Here is a 23527-nt window from a genome sequence, read left to right as displayed (position 1 = left end):
GGCACACCCCCCCTTTTTTTAAATGGAGATTGATGATTTGCAGTAAATGTACACAGGTGTAGTAAATGTATACAGGTGTATACTGTCATCAGAATCCAATATTCTGTCACTTCCATTACTGAAAGAAGTTCTGTATACCCATTTGTAGTCAATCACTGCTCCCATTCCTAGCTCCAAGCAACCACATATCTTTTTCTGTCTATAACCCATAGTTTTTTCTTTTCTAGAAATTTCATATAAATAGAATCATAAAATATATTAACTTATGTCTCTAGCTTCTCTTGCTTAGCATAGTACTTTGAGGTTCTTTCATATTGCATTTATCAGTAGTTTATTCCTTGTTTTTTTTATTTTTATTTTTATTTTTATTTTTTTAAAGATTTTATTTATTTATTTGACAGACAGAGATCACAAGCAGGCAGAGAGGCAGGCAGAGAGAGAGAGAGAGGAGGGAGCAGGCTCCCTGCTGAGCAGAGAGCCCGATGCGGGACTCGATCCCAGGACCCTGAGATCATGACCTGAGCCGAAGGCAGCGGCTTAACCCACTGAGCCACCCAGGCGCCCTCCTTGTTTTTTTTAAAATGTGATGTTGCTTTTTTTTTTTTTTAAGATTTTATTTATTTATTTGAAAGACAGAGATCACAAGCAGGCAGAGAGGCAGGCAGAGAGAGAGGGGGAGGCAGGGAGCCCGATGCAGGACTCGATCCCAGGACCCTGGGATCATGACTTGAACTGAAGGCAGAGGCTTTAACCCACTGAGCCACCCAGGTGCCCCAGTTTATTCCTTTTTATTGTTGAGTAGTATATCATTGTAAGGATGAATCTTTTGTTTATACATTCACTAGTTGACGGACATTTGAGTTGTTTCTAGTTTTTGGCAGTGAACATTCACCTATAAGTCTTTTTATGGACATTTTTTTTTTTTTTTAAATTTCTGTTAGGTAGATACCTAGGAGTGGAATTTCTGGGTTGTATGTTAAGTGTATGTCTAATTTTTTAAGTAACTGCTAAACTGTTTTCCAAAGTGATTGTAGCATTTTACATTCTCACTGTGATATGTGATGCTTTCAGTTCCTCCACATGGTCACCAACTTTATATTGTTATTTTTTTTATCTTAGCCATTTTAGCAGAAGTATAGTAGTATCTCATTGTGGTTTTAATTTGCATATCCCTTATGCCTTATAATATCAAGCATCTTATCGTGTGTTTATATGCCATTAATCTATCTTCTTTGATGAAGTGTCTACTCAGACTCTTAACTGTAGAGAACAAACTGAGGGTTGCTAAAGGGGAGGTGGACAGGGGGATAGGTTAAATGGGTGATGGGTATTAAGGAAGGTCCTTGTGATGAGCACTGGGTGTTTGTTTTCTTAAGATTTTTATTTATTTTTGTGCGCGCGCGAGAGAGATTGAGTACAAGCAGGGGGGAAGGGCAGAAGGAAAAGCAGACTTCCTATGGAACAGGGAGCCCAATATGGGACTCGATGCCAGGACCCCAGGATCATGATTCAAGTGGAAGGCAGACACCCAACCAACTGAACCTCCCAGGAGCCCAGAGCATTGGGTGTTATATGTAAGCAATGAATCTCTAAATTCTACTTCTGAAACTAATAATATACCATACGTTAGCTAACTGGAATTTAAATAAAAACTTGAAACAAAATAAAATAATATAAGTCTTTCATCTTTTTTTTGTTTAATTTTTTTAAATTTTTGCTAGGCTGTGCGCTTTGCATTTCAAATAAAGTTTAGAATGAGTTATCAATTTTTACAAAAATACTTGCTTTTTTTTTTTTTTTTTAAGATTTTATTTATTTTACCTGACAGAGAGAGAGATCACAAGTAGGCAGAGAGGCAGGCAGAGACAGAGGGGGAAGCAGGCTCCCTGCTGAGCAGAGAGCCAGATGCGGGGCTCGATCCCAGGACACTGAGATCATGACCTGAGCCGAAGGCAGCGGCTTAATCCACTGAGCCACCCTGGCGCCCCATTGCTTGGGTTTTTAAGAGGGGTTCCATTAAACCAATTTGGAGAGAATTGCCATTTTAATAATATTAATCTTTCAACCTATGAATATAGTGTATCTTTCTATTTTATTAGACCTTCCTAATTACTTTCAGCAATGTTTTCTAGTCTTCAGTGTATTGTTTTCAATTAGCAATAATTGCGCCTCGGATAAACCTCATTGGCTACGATACTGCCACTGCGCAAAGCTAGTCTTCAGTGTGTTGATCTTGTGCTTTTTTTCTTTTTTTTTTTTTTTTACAATTTATTCCTAAGTATTTTATTTGTTTTGATAATGTTGCACATGGATTGCTTTCTTAATTTCATTTGCAGATGGTTTCTTGCTAGAATATAGAAATAAAATAGATTTTTTTGTATACTGGTTTTGTATCTTGTTTTTCCTAAACTCATTTATTCTAATAGGGCTTTTTGTTTGTTTGCTTTTTAGTTTCTTAAAGATTTTTTTATATATAAGATTATATGTTCTGAAGTAGAGGAAGTTTTAGTCCTTTTCCAATCCTTAGTCCTTCATTTTTCTTGCCTTATTGCACTGGCTAGAACCTCCAGTGTGATATTGAATGTAAGTTAGTAAGGGTGAATATCCTTGCCTTAAGATTTGTGGTTCTGGAGTTTCTATTTGGAATTTTCTATTTATAGTATCATAGGAGATAGGTTTACTGCCCTAAAGATCCCCTACATTACACTTATTTAGCCCTCCCTTACCCCCAAACCCCTGGCAAACACTACATTTTTTTTTAACTGTCTCTGGTTTTAACTTTTCTCTGTAATGTCATATGATTGGAATAATATAGTTTATAGCCTTTTTGTATTGGCTTCTTTCACTTAGGAATATGCATTTAGGTTTCCTTCATGTGTTTTCATGGATTGATATTACATTTCTTTTTAACACTGAATAATATTCCATTGTATGAAGGTACTACAGTTTATCTGTTCACCTATTGAAAGACAGCTTATTGCTTCTAAGTATTGGAAGTTATAAATAAAGCTGTTATAAACATTCATGTACAAGTTTTTGTGTAGACATAAGTTTTCAACTTAATTAGATAAATATCAAGAAGTGTGATTGCTGGGTCATAAGGTAAGAATATAAGAAACTTCCAAACTGTCTTGCAAAAGTGCCTGCACTTCAGCATTCCTACCAACAGTGAATGAAGTTCATTTCGTTCCACATCCTGATCAGCATTTGATACTGTCAAGGTTGAATTTTAGCCTTTCTAATGTGTGTGTATTGATATGGTATCTCATTGTTGCTTTAATTGCCATTCCCTAGTGATGTATGATGTACATTTCTATATGCTTATTTGCCATCTGTATATCTTCTTTTGTGAGATGTCTGTTAAGATCTCTTGCCTATTTTTTAATTGGATTGTTTTCTTATTGTTGTGTTTTAAGAGTTTTTTATATAATTTATATGCAGGGTCCTTTCTCAGATACTTTTTTTGCAAATATTTTCTCCCAGCCTGTGGCTTTTCTTTTTATTCTTTTAATTCATGGGTTATTTCAAACTGTGCTGTTGTACTTTCACATATTTTGGGATTTCCCAGATTTCTTTCTTCTGGTGACTTCTATTTAATTTCTAAATTAATTAATTATTAGAGGATACTGTATTTTTAAAAATAGCTTAATTGAGGAGAAGCTACGTGGCCCAGTCGGTTAAGTAGCTACCCTCAGCTCAGGTCATGATCCCAGCATCCTGATATGGAGCCCTGGATTGGGTTCCCTGCTCAGTAGGGGGTCTGCTTCTCCCTACCCCACTCTTGCATTCTTGCTCTCTCTCTCTCTCCTTCTCAAATAAATAAGTAAAATCTTTAAAATAACTTTATTGATCTATAATTTGAGATATAATTCATATATTTTGAAATTCACCCTTTTATAATATTCATGAAGTTATACATTGACCATCATTACCTAATTCCAGAACCTTTCATCCCATCCAGAAGAAACACTGTACTCATTCATTACCAGTTACTCTTGAAACCACTGGAAACCACTGAATTTACTTTCTGTTCTTATGGGTTTGCCTCTTCTGAGTATTTCATATAAATTGTATCTTTAAAGTTCTTATTGATTATTTGCTTATCTTTTTGGAGAGGTCTATTCAAATCCATTTCCCAGTTTTTTAATTGGTTATCTGCTTTTTTATTTGTTGAATTATAAGAGTTGTTTGTTTGTTTTATATCCTGGATACAAGTCCCTCATCAGATACATGATTTGTAATTTTTTTTTCACATTCTATCAGTTATCTTTTCACTTTTTCAATGGTGTACTTTGAAAAACAGAAGTTTTAAAGAAGCTTGGTGGCATCCAGTTGACCTCTTTTTGGTATTATAGCTAAGAAATCATTGCTTAATTTGGAGAAGGTACTTTTTATCATTTCATTTTTTTTTTTATCATTTCATTCTTTAAAGAAATGTTAAGACTAGTTCTATGGCCTACCATATAATTTGACATCGACAATATTATATGTACTCTTGAAATATTCAGTGTACTCTTGGAGTGAGCATTCAATAAACTTCGTTCAATCATATATTCTTTCATAGTATTTGAATCTTCCTTATCCCTCTGGTTTTCAATCTATTTAGTCTATCAATTTCCGGGAGAGGAGTTCTCAATCTCAGAATGTATCAGAATATATAATTTATCCTTGTCAGATGGAATGTTCTGTCAATGTCTAGTTAGTTGCTTAATTCTTTTCTTTTCTTGTTGATCTTTTATCTAGTTCTTTTCACTATTGAAAATAGGGTGTTAAAAGTGTTTGTTATTGTTCAGTTGTCTATTTTTCCATTTCTATTAATTTTCTCTTCATGATTTTGGTGCTCTGTTGTTAGTTACAAATATGTTTATAAATGTTATATCTCCTTTGATTGATATTTTATCATTATAAAATGTCCCTCTTTATTGCTAGTAATATTTTTTTGGTTTGTTTTAAAGTATGATACTAGTATAGCTTTTCCAGCTTTTCTGTGGTTGCGGTTTGCATGGTATATCTTTTTCCAGACTTTTACTTTCAGTCTATTTGTATCTTTGAATCTAAAGTGTATCTCCTATGGACAACATAGAGTTAGATTATGCTTTTTAAAAATTTCGTCTGACAACATCTGCCTTTAATTTTTTTAATTTTTTTATTTTTTAAAGATTTTATTTATTTGACAGACAGATCACAAGTAGTCAGAGAGGCAGGCAGAGAGAGAGGAAGGGAAGCAGGCTCCCTGTGAGCAGAGAGCCAGATGTGGGGCTCGATCCCAGGACCCTGGGATCATGACCTGAGCCGAAGGCAGAGGCTTTAACCCACTGAGCCACCCAGGCGCCCCCAACATCTGCCTTTTAATTGGATTGTTTAAACCATTTACATTTAATGTTCTTAATATAGTTGTAAATATGTCATTTTGCCTTTTGTTTTCCACATGTCTCCTCATTTGTTTCCTTTGTGTCTTACATCTTTCTTGTTCCTCTGTTTCTTCATTAGTGCTTTTTTTTGCATTGAGTGTATATTTTCTAATTGGCATTTTAATATCATTAATAAATTACTTATCTTTTCCATCCTTTTAATGGTATTGTTATTATACATATTTCATCTATAAACCCAACAACATATTGTTGTTTACTTTATTGTCAACAGACATATTGTTGTATACTTTACTGTCATCATTTCTTTAGTCTATTACAGCTGTAGTCCTGTCCACTTACTTTGTGCTGTTACTGGTGATTACATTATACATGCATTACATTTCTCTGTGTTATTATAGGCCAAATGATACAGATTATTTATTTAAGGGAGAGGGGGAGAGAGAATCTCAAGCAGATTCCACACTGAGTATGGAACCTGATATGGGACTGGATTTCATGATCCTGAGATCATGACCCAAGCTGCCATTGCATGGAGCACTGGGTGTGGTACATAAACAATGAATTCTGGAACACTGAAAAGAAATAAAATAAAATAAAATAAAATGGAAAAAAAAAAGAGTCTGATGCTTAACTGACTGAGCTACCTAGATGCCCTTATATAATTGCTTTTAATCAGTTAAGAGGCAAGACAAATAGACATTTATAGTGTCTTTTATAATTACATAACGACTTTTACTTGTTCTTTTTGTTCATGTGGATTTGAATTATCATCTTGGATCACTTGCTTTCAGCCTAAAGAACTTTCTTTAGTATTTCCTGTAAGGCAGGTCTGCTAGGAACGTTATTCAATCAGTCTTTTTCAAGCAAAGTTCTTATTTTGCCTTTACTTTTGCATAATAGATTTGCTGGTTATAGGATTTTTGTCTGATGGTTTTTTTTTTTTCCTTTGAGTGCTTTGAATATTTTATCCTTCTATTGTTTTGACTGAGAAGTCTGCTGTTAGTCTTACTGGGGTTTCCTTGTAAACACCTCATCACTTTCCTCTTGTTGTTTTCAAGATTTTTTCCCTGCCTTTGACTTTCAGCGTATTTACCATGATGTTTCTGTTTGTGATTATCTTTGCATTTGTCCTCCTTGGAATTTGTTGAGTTTCTTGGATGTGCAGGTTATTGTTTTTCAGTAAATATAGTAAGTTGTTAGCCATTATTTTTGCAAATATTTTTTCTTCTCTTCTCTCCTGGTATGTACCCATTGTGAGTATGTACTTGTATTTAATAGTTTTACATATCTCTGAATTTCTGTTCATTTTTCCTCATTCTTTTTCTTCTCTTTAGTCTTTGGCTTGCATAATCTCTATCAATATATCTTCAAGTTTGGTAGTTCTTTCTCCTGCCATTTCAGATCTACTTTTGAGCCCTGCATTATTTTGCTAAGGCTATCATAATAGAATACCACACTGGGTGACTTAAACAACAGAAACTTATTGTCTTACAATTCTGGAGCCTAGGAATCCAAAATCAAGGTAGGGCAGTGTTGTTTTATTCTGAGGGTTGTGAAGGAGGATTCTGTTCTGGGCCTTTTGCTGGACGATTTTAATGAAGTCTATTTTCCCCCTCTGTTGTTGCTCCTTAGTGAGGCACAGCTTGACTCTTTCTTGCACATCTAATATTTCTTTGCTTGAAATCTGGACAGTCTAGTATATATTGTAGAAACTCCGAATACTGTTGTACTTTCTAAGATTTTTAAAAATATTATTATTTTTCTGGCCTGAAAAGTCTGTCTCCCTGTGATATATAATCATAGATCTCTGTGCCTTTTTTAGTTTTTGATTCTTATTTTTTAAAAAGATCTATTTATTTTAAAGAGAGAGCATGCATGTGAGTGGAAGGGGAGAGGCAGAGGGGAGAATCTTCAAGCAGACTCCTCGCTGAATGCAGAGCTGGTGCCGGGGCTCCATCCCACAACTCATGAGATCATGACCTGATCTGAAACCAAGAGTTGGATGCTTAACTGACTGAGCCACCTAGGCACCCCTGATTATTTTTATTTTTTAGCCTTGATTCCTAAGGGTCATTTCAGGATCTATATAGGTGAGCCAATGATTTGGGTAGAGTTTATGTTAATACACTTTGAGCCTATAAAAGAGTTCTACTGTCTCCTGATGAGTCTCTGGGTTAGTTGGGGAATGCAGACAAACAATAAACTGCGAAAATGTATTTAAAATACTTTGACCAGACAGAGGGCTAATTTCTTTGATATGTAGATCTTACAAATTGATTTAAAAAAATAAACAATTATCAGAAAAATAGGCTAATGAAAATGAACAGGAATTTACAGAAGTAGTATAAATGGATAGTAAACAGGAAAGATGCTTAAGCTTTTTAAGAAATTCACATAAAATTCCATTTTTCATTCATGAAAGTGGCAAAATAATGATGTAGGGGGAAATGAGCTCTCCTTATTGTTAGTGTTTTAGAAGCATCTATTAGAATTTAAGATACATATGCCATTTTATGCAGCAATTCTAAGTGTGCAAAGAACATATGAACTGAAGAATATTCATTGCTGTGTTATTTATAGAAGTAAAAAAATTAGAAGCAACTGAAATTTCCATTTTTGGAGATCTGATGAGCTGCCGTCAAATGGGAAACCATCCAGTTTGGGGGAAAAAAAAGGCATGACTCTATATGTAGTAACATAGAAAAAGTTGTTCCTTTATATAATATGTCTGATTATATTTGTGTGTGAATTGAAAATAATAAGGATATTCATAATTCTCTGTAATTTGACTATTCTTAGAGGAGTAGAGTTGGTGGAAGGAGGAGAATTGGGGACCATCATATTTCTAAATGGCTTTATTTATTTATTTGCTTACTTAATTTCACAGAGAGAAGAGAGCGCACACGTGAGAGCACAAGCAGGGGAAACAGTAGGCAGAGGGAGAGGTAGAGGGAGAAGCAGGCTTTTCCTGCTGAGCAGGGAGCCTGATACAGGGGTCAGTCTCAGGACCCAGGATCAGACACTTAACTGACTGAGCCACCCAGGCACCCCTAAAACTGCTTGCTTTTTTTTTTTTTTTAATAACAAGCGTGTATTAAATTTATGTTTGGAAGGAAATATACATTATATAATATCTACTAAATTTATAAATTAAAAATTATATGTTTATAAATGAAAGATTTATTGCAAAAATTTTCTGGTGTGCTTCTTATTTAGGTATTGAATATGAACCATAACTAGTTTACAGAAGGTAAAGTGGTATGCTTTTCCATTATCTAGAGATTATACATAAATGAATGATTTCATTCTTAAGATTTGAAACATCTTTAAAAAACACCTGGTTGAAAAAAATAATAACCTGGTTGATTGAGTCATGTGTTATAGATATCTAGTGTATTAATGTAGTCTTATCACTGAGGAAGGAAAAATTTAATAACCATTCACATCATATTCAAAATGTATTAGCTATTAGCCTATTCCATTTAAAATAATATTGGTTCAAGGGCGCCTGGGTGGCTCAGTGGGTTGGGCCGCTGCCTTCGGCTCAGGTCATGATCTCAGGGACCTGGGATTGAGTCCCGCATCGTGCTCTCTGCTCAGCAGGGAGTCTGCTTCCTTCTCTCTCTCTCTGCCTGCCTCTCAGTGTACTTGTAATTTCTCTCTGTCAAATAAATAAATAAAATCTTTAAAAAAAAATAAATAAGAAATAAAAAAAAATAATATTGGTTCAAGAATAGAAATTTTTTAATTAAATTGGATTGAAAAATACAAAAACTTATTTTTTAAGTCTTTATGTAGTATATCCTGTAATAACTATATTATAGTTGTTTTATTTTCTTTTAATTTTATAGTACTTTAATTTTAAATTTATGAAAATTATAGGTTTAAAATACTAATTATATGTGTATAATCCATTTATTTTACATTATGGAATCAAAATTTATCACAGGTTTCGTCTTGATATATATCGCTGTTTGGCCAGTCCAGCTCTAATAATGTTAACGGAGGAGGATCCAATTCTGAGAGCATTTGAACTTAGTGCTGATTTAAAAGAATTAAGTCTCGTGGAGGTGGAATTCAGGTGAGAATGAGTGGAAATTATAAATTATATCCTTTTTTCAAGAATCTCTTCAGCCTGAGTTTGTTTTTTTTTTCCATAAACCAAATTCATGTTTATATTTATTTACTTTTGATCCAAGATGACCAGACCTTGCCGCCACTTACCTGGGATTTTCCTTCAGGCTCAGTGGCTTAGACCTTGATGTTACTTAGGTCACTCTTTCCCCACCTGCCCTTTGCCATTTGTTGAATGTTGCCAAAGGAGTTCTAAGACAGTGAAGAGTAAGGGGAGTGGCAGCCTTAAGCAAGAGTAAATTTATAACTGTTCTCTATTCTGCCTCCCCTTATTCTCAGATTCTATAGTCATCCTGAGAGCTTGGTCCTTCATAACTTTCAGAAGCATGTAGAATGCTTTCTGTGTTTCAGGGACGTTCCATACACACAGACATAGTCTGTTTTCTCTGTTTGGTGAGATTTTTCTATTAGGATACACATAATATGTAGATATAAAAATAAAATACTACTGATTAAGAGGGATGAATCCCATTCTGAGTTTTTTTCTGAAATGAAGAGTTGAATGTAATTTTGACACAAAGAATCATTGTTTATCAATTTCTCTTAGAGAGTTAAGTTGGGATAATAGAAAAAGGCTTTGGAAAAAGAAGCTATTACATAAAAATGAAATACTGCTGATTAAGAGGGATGAATCCTATTCTGAGTTTTCTTCTGAAGTGAAGAGTTAAATGTAATTTTGACATAAAGAACCATTGGTATCAATTCCCCTTAGAGAGTTAAGGTGGGGGAACAAAAAAAGGCTTTGGGAAAAGTAGCCTATTAAACTACTAATTTAAACATTTAAAAAATGAAAGTCCTTAGGAAATTATATTTCTTAGACTTGAGGAAAATCTTTGAGACTTTCCCTTATTTTAAAGTATCCCTTGTGCCCCCTGAAAGAGAGATTGATCATTTCTTGATAGTTCCTGCTGGAAGGTTTCTGGGGTGCAGGTTACACCTATCTCTACCTTTCCTTTTCTGTCTAGCTGTTCTGGGAGGTGCCCCCTCTTTGCATTGCACTCCTCTAGTGACTTGACAAGATGGAAAGATTCAGACTTCTTCCTGGAAGGGTGACAAGAAGCTTGCAATTTTCTTATGCCTTAATAACAGTTTATAGTGTGTTTTTGATAGCTGAATTCTAGAAACTTTTTAAATAACCTGTTCGTAAGTTTTTAAGTATGGAACTCCTGTATTTCAATTTGGATAAGTTAAATTTTGTTTTATTTAAACTCGATAGGACACAAAGTATATACTTCAAGAAAAATACAAGACATGGTTAAAATGTAACTTGTTGGTACTTTTAACTTTATTAGCATATGAGGCTGTTATAAAGTTATTCCTTTTAATTCTAAAGAACTTCTTATTATAACCTTATAATTGGAGTTCTCAGTTACCATATAAAGTAGAATTCATTCAGCTCCTTCCAAAAAGGATTTGAAGCAACTGCTATGATTATTCTGTAATCATCAGATAATAAAGTTAAGATTTTGAACATAGATCATAAAATCCATTTACTTTAATTCCATTTTTAAAAAATTATTTATTTATTTGAGAGAGAGACAGAGATAATGAGAGAGAGCACACAAGTGAGGAGGAGAGGGAGAAGCAGGCTCCTTGCTGAGCAGGGAGCCCGATGTGGGGTTGGATCCCAGGACCCTGAGATCGTGACCTGAGCCGAAGGCAGACGCTTAACCAACTAAGCCACCCAGGTGCCCCCAATCCCCTTGTTTTTGTAGACAGGGAAAGTGACGTATATAGGTTAGATATTTTACTGATAAGCAGCATCTAATTAGGAACAGAGTTAGCAAGAATTGTAACTAGAACATAGGACTCCTGGCTTCTAGTCTACTATATTTCCACCTAAACTATACATAGCCACTTATTAGTCTTATAATAATTTGTTAAAGATTAAGAAAATTAGATTAATAAAATATATTAATCTTACTGAATTCGGTGGTCTGTCAGTGTTTACCTAAAGATGAGACCTCTTTGTAATAATACATACTTTTGATGAATATTGTCATCTGTAATTGGATTCCTAGACTAAGAAGCAGTAATACTTCATTTGTTAAAGAAGTATAATTGCTTATTTTTAAGTAGTTTTGGTTATGTAGTAAATCCAAAGAATAGATAGAAAAATGTTAGCCTCTAAGGAAAAGTTTTTAATTCTTTGAGTGATAATTTTCTGTTCATGGAAAATCCCATTATATAGATGATTAACCATTGGGAAATTTTTCTGTTTTTCCCTTTCCCAGTAAGGAGCAAAAAACTGAAGGGCGCCTGGATGGCTCAGTGGAATAAGCCTCTGCCTTCAGCTCAGGTCATGGTCTTAGAGTCTGGAATCGAAGCCCGCATCGAGCTCTCTGCTCAGTGGAGAGCCTGCTTCCCCCTCTCTCTCTGCCTGCCTCTCTGCCTAATTGTGATCTCTCTCTCTCTCTCTTTCTCTCTCTGTCAAATAAATAAATAAAATCTTTTTAAAAAGAGAGAAAAAAATGGAATAAAAATTATTTTCTGAATCTGACCCCAATTGACTCATATTTATACCTATCTAACTTATTTTCGAGTTATTACACTCAGACATAATTTTAATATAACTGATGTTCTTAAAGAGAATTATCTGCTAAAACTTCTCAGTTGCTCACAAGTTTGTTGATATAGGCCTGTCTTTTTTTTCCCCCAAAGATTTTATTTATTTATTTGATAGGGAGAGAGAGTGAGCGCACAAGCAGGGGGAGCAGCAGGCAGAGGGAAAGGGAGAAGCAGCCTCCCCGAGGAGTAGGGAGCCCAACTCGGGGCTCTATCCTAGGACCCTGGGATTATGACGTCAGCCTCCCCCAGGAGTAGGGAGCCCAACGCGGGGCTCTATCCTAGGACCCTGGGATTATGACGTCAGCCAGAGGCAGTTACCCTACCAACTGAGCCACCCTGGCACCCCGATTTAGGCCCGTCTCTAATCAGCAGTTAAATCCTAAGTTTCAGGGAATAGTGATTATGAAAAAATTCTTTATTAGGAATATTTCAGCGTCTTTTCTTTCCAACTTGAATTTTATTCAAACAAACACTTTAAAAGTGAATGAGAATACTATATTTTTTTAGATTTTATTTATTTATTTGACAGACAGAGATTACAAGTAGGCAGAGAGGCAGGCAGAGAGGAGGAAGCAGACTCCCTGCTGAGCAGAGAGCCCGATGCGGGGCTCGATCTCAGGACCCTGGGATCATGACCTGAGCCGAAGGCAGAGGCTTTAACCCACTGAGCCACCCAGGCGCCCCGAGAATACTATTTTAATATCAAAAGTAGCATATATCATGTTGTAGACAATTATTGAAAACAACTCTCATTAAAGGTACATATTAATATTTATTGGATAGCAGTATTATTATCTATTGTTTAGATGAGTAATGTGAAAGAAGTTTTATGTCAGACAGAAGTTTTACGTCAGACAGAGAATAATGGCAAATGAGTTAATAGCTGGTTGGAAACTATAAACAGAATTTCTAGGAATATCAGTATGTATAAGGAAATACTGTACTCTCTAAAATTATCCGTGTGAACACCGGGAATAGAATTGTGTTACAGTTTCCCTCAAAGCTGTAGAGAATTTATGCACCAGTAGCTTCTTTTGACCATCAGCACAAATGACTTCAGATTTTGAAGAGCCCTGTCAGAATTAAAATGTTACTGAGTAAGTAATTTTCTATTGAAAAGAACTTAATTAGAAGCTGGAAGTGACATTTCTAATAATAAAATATTGCATTTTGCAGGAATGATTATGAGGAACTAGCCCGACAATGTAAAATGTTTGCTAAAGATTTGCTTGCACAAGCGCGGAATTCACGAGAATTGGAAGTTATCCTAAACCATACATCTAGTGATGAGCCTCTTGACAAACGGGGATTACTAGAAGAAAGAATGAATTTAAGTCGTCTAAAACTTGCTATCAAATATAACCAAAAGGAGGTATGAGGCTTTCTGTGATATATATACATTACTTCCAGGGTGCCTAGGTGGCACAGTTGGTTAAGTGTCTGACTCTTAGTTTCGGCTCAGGTCGTGATATCAGGTTCATGAGATAAAGCCAGCCTCCTTGCTCAGTGTGAAGTCTACTTGGGGTTTTTTCTCCCTTTCCCTCTACCTTTCCTGCTACTACTCTCTCTCTTTCTAAAATAGATAAATAAATCTTTTAAAAAAAGAATTATTTCCTCCATAGTAGTATAGTGGTTCAGGGCAATTAATTGAGAATTAAAGATATGTACTCTACCATCACTTTTCTAAAAAGATTATTTATTTATTTAAGAGAGAGAGTGAGAGCATGAACGGGTTGAGGGTTAGAGGGAGAGGGAGAAGCAGACTCCCTGTTGAGCCGGGGAGCCCAATGTGGGGCTCGATTTCAGGACACTGGAGTCATGACCTGAGCCAAAGGCAGATGCTTACCTGACTGAACCATCCAGGCACCCCAAGGGTAGTGTTAAGCAAATACTCAATAAATGGCAGTTGCTATTATTATTATTATTTTGGTTCAGGGACAGTTTTACTACTTTCCTTTTTTAAGAAATATTGAAGTATTGTTGATACAAGTTGTTTTTAACAATTAATTTTAATTATAATAATAATAATGTTAATTTAGTATTTTTGCCAAATAGTAGCTATTTAAATAAGATCTTGTGTGGTAAGTACTTTCATAATGATGGTTCTATCTTGTATTTTGTCTGTCGTAGGTTTGTTTTGTTGATTTGGTTACAAATGGCGCTTTCTATAGTACCTTTCTATTTAAACATAAAGTGTCAGATGCTGCTTCCTGGTTCTTATTTCTTAATTCATTGAAGCCCAAAGGTGGAGAGGCCCATGATGTGATAACTAAATTCAATTTGATTCTACTGGCATCATCTTTTCCTATTAAGGGAAATACCTATTTTTAATCCCCGCACATACACACACACACACACACACACGCACGCACACACATAACACACACACACACACACACGATGCATGATTCGGGAACTTGAAGAAGGAAGGTATGCATTTTAAATTTCATTTTTTGAGATAATTTACTAAACACAGGTGTTTGTGTGTAGGTAATGATACCTAGCTGATAGTATGAGGTATTGGTAAATGATACTTTTAAGGTATTTTTTCTAAGACCCATTATTTTTTTTTTTAAAGGTTTGATTTATTTATTTTAGTGAGAGAGAACACGAGAGAGCACGAGCACAAGCAGGGGACGGGGCAAAAGGAGAGGGACAAAGAGACACCACAACTATCGCAGGGCTCATTCTCCCTACCCTAAGATCATGACCTGAACTGAACTCATTGGACATTAAGCCAGCTGAGCCACCTAGATGCCCCTAAGGCCCATTATTTTTATTATTAATATAGATGTTGGAGTAAAACTTGGTTATCAGATTTGTATTAATATAAAAATGTGACCTGAGACATATAATGGTAGAAGGCAAGATATAGGACTTCTGGTGCTAGGAGTAGAATTTTTTATTATTTTGGTTGAAAATTTGAGCCTCACAATGGTTTGTGAGGAAATTGGTACAGGAATTTTAAGATGTTTATTTTAATATTACCTACATAGTATATCACTTACCCAGATTTCTGGTTTCAAATCTTATACTTTTTCTAATACTCTAAGGTTCTTGATTAAGATAAAATATCTATGGGGCACCTGGGTGGCTGAGTCATTAAGTGTCTGCCTTTGGCTCAGGTCATGGTCCCAGGGTCCTGGGATCAAGCCCCACACTGGGCTCCCTGCTTGTCAGGAGGCCTGCTTTGCCCTCTCCCACTCCCCCTGTTTGTGTTCCCTCTCTTGCTGTGTCTCTCTGTCAAATAAATAATAAAATATTAAAAAAAAAAAAAGAAAACATTTATAGAAAAAAATTAAACACAAGAATTTGGATCAGTGTAATTAGATTATAAATCAACAACATACCTGTGTGCTTAAAAAGGAAGTATAGCACTAATGTGTATAAATAGAAACAATATAGAACACCTGATAAAATTGTCCTCTAATACACATTTTGACTACATTTTAGGTTAATTTATTTACTTCCGTGCTCTACGACTTAAAATAGACATGAAATACTATTAAATGATGGAATAAAGAGATAGCAAGTTACAAAATCAACTTAAGTTGATTGGAAAAAGAAACCCCAAAGAAAGGTGGAAAGACTGAAATTATCCTGGTTAGGGAAGGAAAAACTAAGAGCCAGTTTCCTAATGATTGAGATATATATATATATATCACCCTGAGGACTAACAGATGTAACCAAATGTTCCATTCTAAGGAAGATGCAATAAAAGGAAAGAAGAATTAGTAGTAATATTTTTATTTGAAAGGAAAATACTCTGTAATTTTAAGGACACATGAAAATATAGTTTTTAAAGCTAGATTTCTAGATATGATCAAAGGGGAGGATAATGTCTTCCCAAATAGTTGGTAGACTTTGTTTAGGTAATCTGCCCTGGATAACAATTCCTGACAATCAGTGGCATAAAACAGTATTTCATAATCATTTATAATAATTTCATGATCATTTTATTCTGCTCTTGGATTGTGTAGGCCAGGAATTAGGAAAGGGCACAGCAAGCATGGATAATTTGTCCTTGCTTCACTGTGTCTAGGGTCTCAGCTGGAGGTAGCTCAGATAACTAGGGGTACAGTCATGTGGAGGCTTCTTCACTCAACTGTCTGGTGTCTGAGCCAGCAGCTAAAGACCAGCAGGGAGCTCTCCCGTGGGCTGAGTGGATGCATTGAGGGTTGGCCTCCTGAGCAGTTACTACTGAATCGTGGAAGGGCATGGTCATCATGGTGGGTTGACTGTGAGGAGATGGTCTAAGAAGCTTCTGAGGGCTGCCCAGAGTGCCTGCATGTTGCCTGGGCTTCCTCACAGCATAGTAGCTTTGGGTAGTAGGATGCTTTATATGACAGATAATGGCATCAAAATCAGGTTTAATCAAACAAGGTGGAACCTGCATAACCTTTTAAAACCGACCCTCAGAAGTCACATGGTATCACTTCTTCCAGAATTTACTGACTAAACCAATCACAGCTTTGTTGAATAGAAGGGTATGAAACATGATAACCCACCTCTTGATGAGAGGAGTAGCAAAGAATTTGTATCATTGTTTTAAAACCAACACAGACCTAAAACATTTCTAGTTGAAATCTTGTCCTTCAAATTACATATTTAACGTGGCTATTAATTAAATCATTATTATAAAGAGGGATGGCAAGGACAGCAGTCAGTCCTTTGATATTGGGGAAAGGGAGAAACCACTAGTTTCTCCTTTAGTAGTTTGGGATGCTACTAAACTGGGTAGTTGATGGGAGGAAAAGCTATTTCTCTCTGCAGTATTTCATCTTGAGAGACAAATTAAGATCCCTTAAGAGCACTAGAATCTGAGCAGAAGAATGAAGTAAGACTTAACTGCCAAAAACAAGTATAGTATATAGGAAATTCCTTTTTTTTTTTTTTTTTAAGATTTTATTTATTTGAGAGATGGAGAGAAAGAGCATGAGCAGTGGGGAGGGGCAGAGGGAGAAGGGAAGCAGACTCCATGCTGAGCAGGGAGCCTGACATGGGGCTCAATCTCAGCACCCTAAGATCATGACCTAAGCCAAAATCAATAGTCACATGCTCACCAGATTGAGCCACCTGGGCACCCAGGATAAATAATTTTAAAACAGAAGATTGACCAATTAGTTTTTAATATATTAATGACATTATGATCACTTTGTTCATTTCAAACCTGATCACATAATTGTACCCACAGTTACCAGAATCCTTAAGTTATACTTCACAATTTGAGCATTATATTGGGAAAATACTGCTTCTGAAATTAGTAAACTAAGAAGCTTTGTAAACTTTGGTAAATTGATTCCTATACTTGAACTAAAATTTCCCTCTTATTTGGCAATATATTTTTTTTTTCTTACACAGAATTCAGTTTTAAGCAGCTTGAGAGTATAATACATTTAAAGAAATTCTCAGTGTTTTCATGGAGCATAAATGTATCTGATGTTTAGACTTGGATTTCTTTGCTATCTTAGTGTCTTGGTTTATTCTAACTGGAATCAGTAGTTCTTCTAGAAAGAAGTGTTTTCTTTTGGTTTGTGGTTGTTAACTTTGAAGTTTCACAAACATTATGAGAGTCTCTATAAATTAAATTTTGCAAAATGGCTAAGTAGGCTATTAATATTAATACTTAAATACTACATGAATCAGGCACTATTCTAAGAGCTTTATATTTAATCCTTGTAACAAGTTTATGGGTCGAGACTATTATCCCCATTTTATAGATGGGAAATTTGAGGCTGAAAGATGTTTAAAGACTTGCTCAAGGTCAATTATTAAGTGGCAGAGCCTGGATTTGAATCCAGGTAATCTGGCTCCAGAGTCTATGCTCTCAAACTCTACACTCTTTTATTACATATAAGAAAAACAAAAAATTATGTGAATTGTGTAGAATTGATTTTAAGCTATTAATACTTTGATTATCAGTTAAATAATGGTATTATCAAATTGTATCTATAGGCAATTTATTGTTAATTATTAATATAATGAATAGTTATTAATAGTTATTTATTTTTGTGTATATATGTGTGTGTTCTTTTCAGTTTGTCTCACAGTCTAACTGCCAGCAGTTCCTGAACACTGTTTGGTTTGGACAGATGTCAGGTTACCGACGTAAGCCCACCTGTAAGAAGATAATGACAGTTTTGACAGTTGGCATCTTTTGGCCAGTTTTGTCACTTTGTTATTTGATAGCTCCCAAATCTCAGTTCGGCAGAATCATTCACACTCCTTTTATGAAATTTATTATTCATGGAGCATCATATTTCACGTTCCTGCTGTTACTAAACCTCTACTCTCTTGTCTACAATGAGGATAAGAAAAACACAATGGGGCCAGCCCTTGAAAGAATAGACTATCTACTTATACTGTGGATTATTGGTAAGTGTCAAGTTTATTCAAAAGATTCCCCTTTTATATAGCCCTTAGTTCTCCCTTACTTGCTGGCATTACAAACATGTGTGTTCACTTTATAATTTTAAACTGATTGCACAGCAAGAATTTGAACACTTTCATTAAAGACTTAACTAACATTTTTGTAATGGTAAATGATCCTGAACTTGATAAGGGAGCAGATCTCTTATTTAATATTACTTAATTATTTGGAAGTGAAAAATTCTTTATTCTCAGTCTCTAAAATTGTTTATCATTAAAACAGAAAAATTGTGCTGATGAATGCTTTTTTTGGGTATAAGAGTATGAATCTTCTTAGGTACTTTGAAATGTAATATATATTATACTTTGTTGCATTTGAAGAGTTAACTATTTTTTTTATTAAAACATTACTTTCCCTTTTAAGAACCTATGAACTGGGGTGCCTGGGTCGCTCAGATAGTTAAGTGTCTGTCTTTGGCTCAAGTCATGATCTCCAGGTCCTGGGATGGGGCCCCATGTCAGGCTCACTGGGGAGTCTGCTTCTCCCTCTCCCTCTGCCTCTCCCCCTGCTTGTGCTCTCTCTCCATCTCTGTCTCTGTATCTCTTTAAAATGAATAGTTTTAAAAAAGAACCTTTGAACTTACAAGGTTATATCTTTATCTTTGTTATAGAAACATTATTTGAATTTAGATTTAAAGAATTCCCTGGTGACTCACTGAATGTGAATCAGTTCTTTGTAATGATAACCAGATCATTTTAGAAATGGCCAGGTTTTTAAATATAAGAAACTTTATTTTCTGAAAATCATTTTTGTGAGTGTTATGCTATATGATAAATATTTTAAATGACCTCCTGCAGTTGTTACAACTCTTGCCCTTTTTTTGTGGGGAATGGAAGGGAGTTGAGATATAATCACATTGTCTATTTATGGTCTTATAATGACATCTCCTTTATTTCCTTCTGTATCTTCAGCCTTGTTTTGGTTTTGTTTTTAAATTCAATTTAGTTAACACATAGTGTATTATTAGTTTCAGGGGTAGAATTTAGTGATAAATCAGTTGCATTTAACACCCAGTGCTCATTACGTTAAGTGACCTTCTTATGCCCATCACCCAGTTACTCCATTACCCTCCACCCACCTCCCCTCCAGCAGCCCTCAATTTGTTTCCTATAGCAAGAGTCTCATGGTGTGCCTCCTTCTCTGTTTTTATCTTATTTTATTTTTCCTTCCCTTCCTCTGTGTTCATCTGTTTTGTTTCTTAAATTCCACATGAGTAAGGGGACCCTGGGTGGCACAGTCAGTTAAGTGACTAACTCTTGGTTTCAACTCAGGTTGTGAACTCAGGGTCATGAACTCAGAGTTGTGAGATCGAGCCCTGCATGGGGCTCTGAGCTCATCAAGAAGTCGGCTAAGGTTTTCTTTCCATCTCCCTCCGCCCCTCTCCACACTTGCTTGCACTATCTCTCAAATAAGTAAATAAATCTTTAAAAAAAAATTCTACATATGACTGAAATCATATGGTATTTGTCTTTCTCTAGCTAACTTATTTCATTTAGCATAATACCCTCTAGTTCCATTCATGTCATTGCAAATGGCAATATTTCATTCTTTTTGATGGCTGAGTAATATTTCATTATATATAGATTATATATATATAATCTAATAGATTATTGAGATAACTCTATTATCTATCTGTATCATATATTTCTATATATAAATATTTACATATCTATATATGGATATTATCTATATATAGGTATTATATAGCTATATAGGTATTATATATATAGCTATATATAGGTGTTATATAGCTATATAGATAATTATATAGATTATAATATATAGATAATTATATAGATTATAATATATATAACATAGATATTATATATATTATATAGCTATATAGATAATTATATAGATTATCTATATAATTATATAATATATATAATATCTATATATTTTATCTATATTTTATAGATAATATCTATATAACATTATATATATCTATAGATAATATTTATAGATATTATCTATATAATTATCTATATATCCATATATTATCTTTATATATCATGTAATATATAAATAGATATACATATATATGTATTATATATATAATATATATCACATCTTCTTTATCTGTTAATCTGTTGATGGATATCTGGGCTCTTTCCATATTTTGGCTATTGTGGACATTGCTGCTATATAAACATTGGGGTACATGTGCCCTTTAGAACCACTATGTTTGTTTGTATCCTTTAGATAAATACCTAGTAGTGCAATTGCTGAGTTGTAGGGTAGTTCTATTTTTAACTTTTTAAGGAATCTCCATGCTGTTAATTTTAGCCATTCTGATTGGTGTGAGGTAGTACCTCACTGTGATTTTGATTTGTATTTTCCTGATGGTAAGTGATATTGACCATTTTTTCATGTGTCTGTTGGCCATTTGTATATCATCTTTCGAGAAATATCTGTTCATATCTTCTGCCTGTATCTTGACTAGATTTTTGAGGGGAGGCTGTTGAGTTTGTTAAGTTCTTTATGGATTTTGGATACTAGCCTTTTGTCTGTGTGATATGTCATTTGTGATTATCTTCTCCCATTCTATAGGTTGCGTTTTAGTTCTGTTTATTGTTTCCTTTTTCAGCCTTGTTTTTAAACTCAGCATTTCTCACCCATCTTTTTGCTATTTTCTATAGAGTAAAAGATACTAAAATTTAGTATTTTTATGGTATAAAACAGTGATCGATCAAATATGTTCTTTATTGATTTAATTATTAAATAATTTGAGAAAATTACTGTATCATTTTCACTTTTAGTTTTCCTTTAGCTATAAAAATAATGTGCATGTTTTGGAATTTTAATTTTTATTTGGAAGTTAGTTCATTTTAAGCAATTTGATCAGAGTTTTACTTTTAAAAGTATTCAAACCATTGTGTATTAACATTTAAAATTAGGTAGATAAAGTAAAAATACCACACATCTGAATTCTTGGTTAAAGGGAATTAAGTAATTTCTTCTTCTTTTTTTTTTTTTTAAATTTCTTTTCAGTGTACCAGAATTCATTGTTTATGTACCACACCCAGTGTTCCATGCAATACGTGCCCTTCATAATACCCACCACCAGGCTCACCCAACCTCCCACTCCCCAAGTAATTTCTTGTTAATATTTTCTTCTTCTGTATTTCTGCTATTTTTATCTAAAATTTAATATTTTAATTTAGGGATTAATTTATACCTTATCATGTGTAATTCCAAATTGCTTTGTTATAAAGCTTTCTAATCTGAAACTTGTTTGTATTGTTTTTTGAATAGGTATAAAAAATTTTGAATGGAATCTCTAAGAAGTACTTTCTCCCTCTATTTATTGAAACTACTTCTAAAAGATTGTTATATATGTCTAGTAATAAAGGAAATTTTATATCATTTATCTGTAACCTATTGTTTAAATAGTCATGAGAAAGAATCTTTTATTTGTTATGTAATTAAGATTCAGGTTTCCTGAGTCTGTATAAGGATCAAATTAACATTTATATTTCTTAGCAGTAAGTAGAAACATACTGAACTCAAAGAGTTATACACTCTTGGGATAGTGTAAATATTACTGTTATAACGGAATTTCATAATAATGGTAAAACTACTGTTACTTCTTTTTAATCATGATGGCCCTATTTTCAAAGACATTATTGAACACTCATGTACACACAATATGATTAATTTTCTAACATATTCTGCTTCAGTAGAAGAGCATAATGTGCATTAAGCTAGTAAAATTCCTGGAAGTGTTTTACTTTTCTCAGCACAGCTTCTGCTTTGAAACCAATAGATCTGAATAAACCTTGTCAAGGATGTCTTCTAAGCCTGTTAATGTAATTAGATCCCTCTGGGCTTCCTTAAATATGTAGATCTGAACTTGCTCTAAGGAAACATGTAGGAATCATTGGCCCATTTATCTAAAGGCACGTCCTCATTCAATGTATTATTTCATGCCGTGAACACAGTGACTTTTGGCTTATTGATGGCTGACTTCTGTACATTTGTTTCTTGTTCTTTTCCTTGGTTCTCCAGAAAAAGTAGGGTTAAATTATAAAAAACACATAGGTAAAATGAAAACAATGTGTCAGTGAATACATGGAATATTAGTGGTATCCTTTTACTTAATTTTTTACTGTTAGGATATAATAGAATAGCTAGTATAAAAATATAAAAATAAAGATTTTATTTATTTATTTGACAGAGAGAGATGGACCACAAGCAGGGGGAGCAGCAGGCAGAGGGAGAGGGAAAAGCAAGCTCCCTGCTGAGCAGGGAGGCCAGTTGCAGGGCTCGATCCCAGGACCCTGGGATCATGACTTGAGCTGAAGGCATATGCTTAACTGACTGAGCCACCCAGCTGTCCCTAAAAATACATTTTTTGAAATTTAGTATATCTACTTTGTCCAAGTACAGGCAGGAATGAGATATGGTGCAACACTCGTGGAACTTATGGCCTAATTAAGGCAAAAACTTGAGAATTGCACAGATAAATGGAAAAGCACAAATGAGTTAAGTGCTGCTAAGTAAAGGTCATGGAGCTAGGAGAGCAAGCATATTATAAGGACATCTTACCAGGTCAGGAAAATTGGAAAGGCTTTCTTGATGAGCTGATAAATGAGCTAGATCTAAAAAATAAAAGAGTCAGCTAAGACAATTAGGAGAGGAGTATTCTAGGCTGATATAAAAGTTACATTGAGAGGCACCATGGCAAGAAGGAGTGTGGTACAAAGAAGGTACTGAGTAAATACTGGAGCAGAGAGAACAAGAGACGCAAAATCCAAGATGAAGCTGTAGAAATGGATGGTGCTTCAGACCATGGACAGGCTTGTGGGCCATGTTAAGTAATTTTGACTTTATGCTAAGAAGAATGGAAAACCATTGAAATTTTTAAGTATTTAAGTGACGTGATCAGATTTGCCTTTTGTTTTTGTTTTTGTATTTCAGATTTGCCTTTTGAAAAGATCATTCTGGCTACAACAGAGAATGGTTAGGAGGATAGGGCTGTGGCAAGAGTGGATAGAGGGAGACCAGAAGGAGGCTATTACAG

General features: G+C 34.6%; 1 protein-coding gene and 1 pseudogene across 7 annotated transcripts in view; one reads left to right on the top strand and one right to left on the bottom strand.

Moving 5' to 3' along the window:
• TRPC1 (transient receptor potential cation channel subfamily C member 1) overlaps window positions 1-23527 on the top strand; it is a 73200-nt gene that overhangs the window by 26148 nt on the left and 23525 nt on the right. For 4 of the 7 annotated variants that reach the window (XM_059163860.1, XM_059163858.1, XM_059163864.1 and 1 more), the window contains 3 exons: window positions 9322-9453; window positions 13251-13446; window positions 18113-18449. In XM_059163860.1, coding sequence (XP_059019843.1) covers window positions 9322-9453; window positions 13251-13446; window positions 18113-18449 — 665 coding nt within the window. Of the gene's footprint in view, window positions 1-1255; window positions 1575-9321; window positions 9454-13250; window positions 13447-18112; window positions 18450-23527 lie in introns of those variants that run through there. The other 3 variants (XM_059163861.1, XM_059163859.1, XM_059163863.1) reach the window with 2 other exon arrangements.
• LOC131826089 (U4 spliceosomal RNA) lies at window positions 2090-2214 on the bottom strand (annotated as a pseudogene).

This window comes from Mustela lutreola, chromosome 2 (assembly GCF_030435805.1).
Source record: "Mustela lutreola isolate mMusLut2 chromosome 2, mMusLut2.pri, whole genome shotgun sequence".
NCBI lineage: Eukaryota > Metazoa > Chordata > Mammalia > Carnivora > Mustelidae > Mustela > Mustela lutreola.
This window is presented reverse-complemented; position numbering and strand designations above follow the sequence as displayed.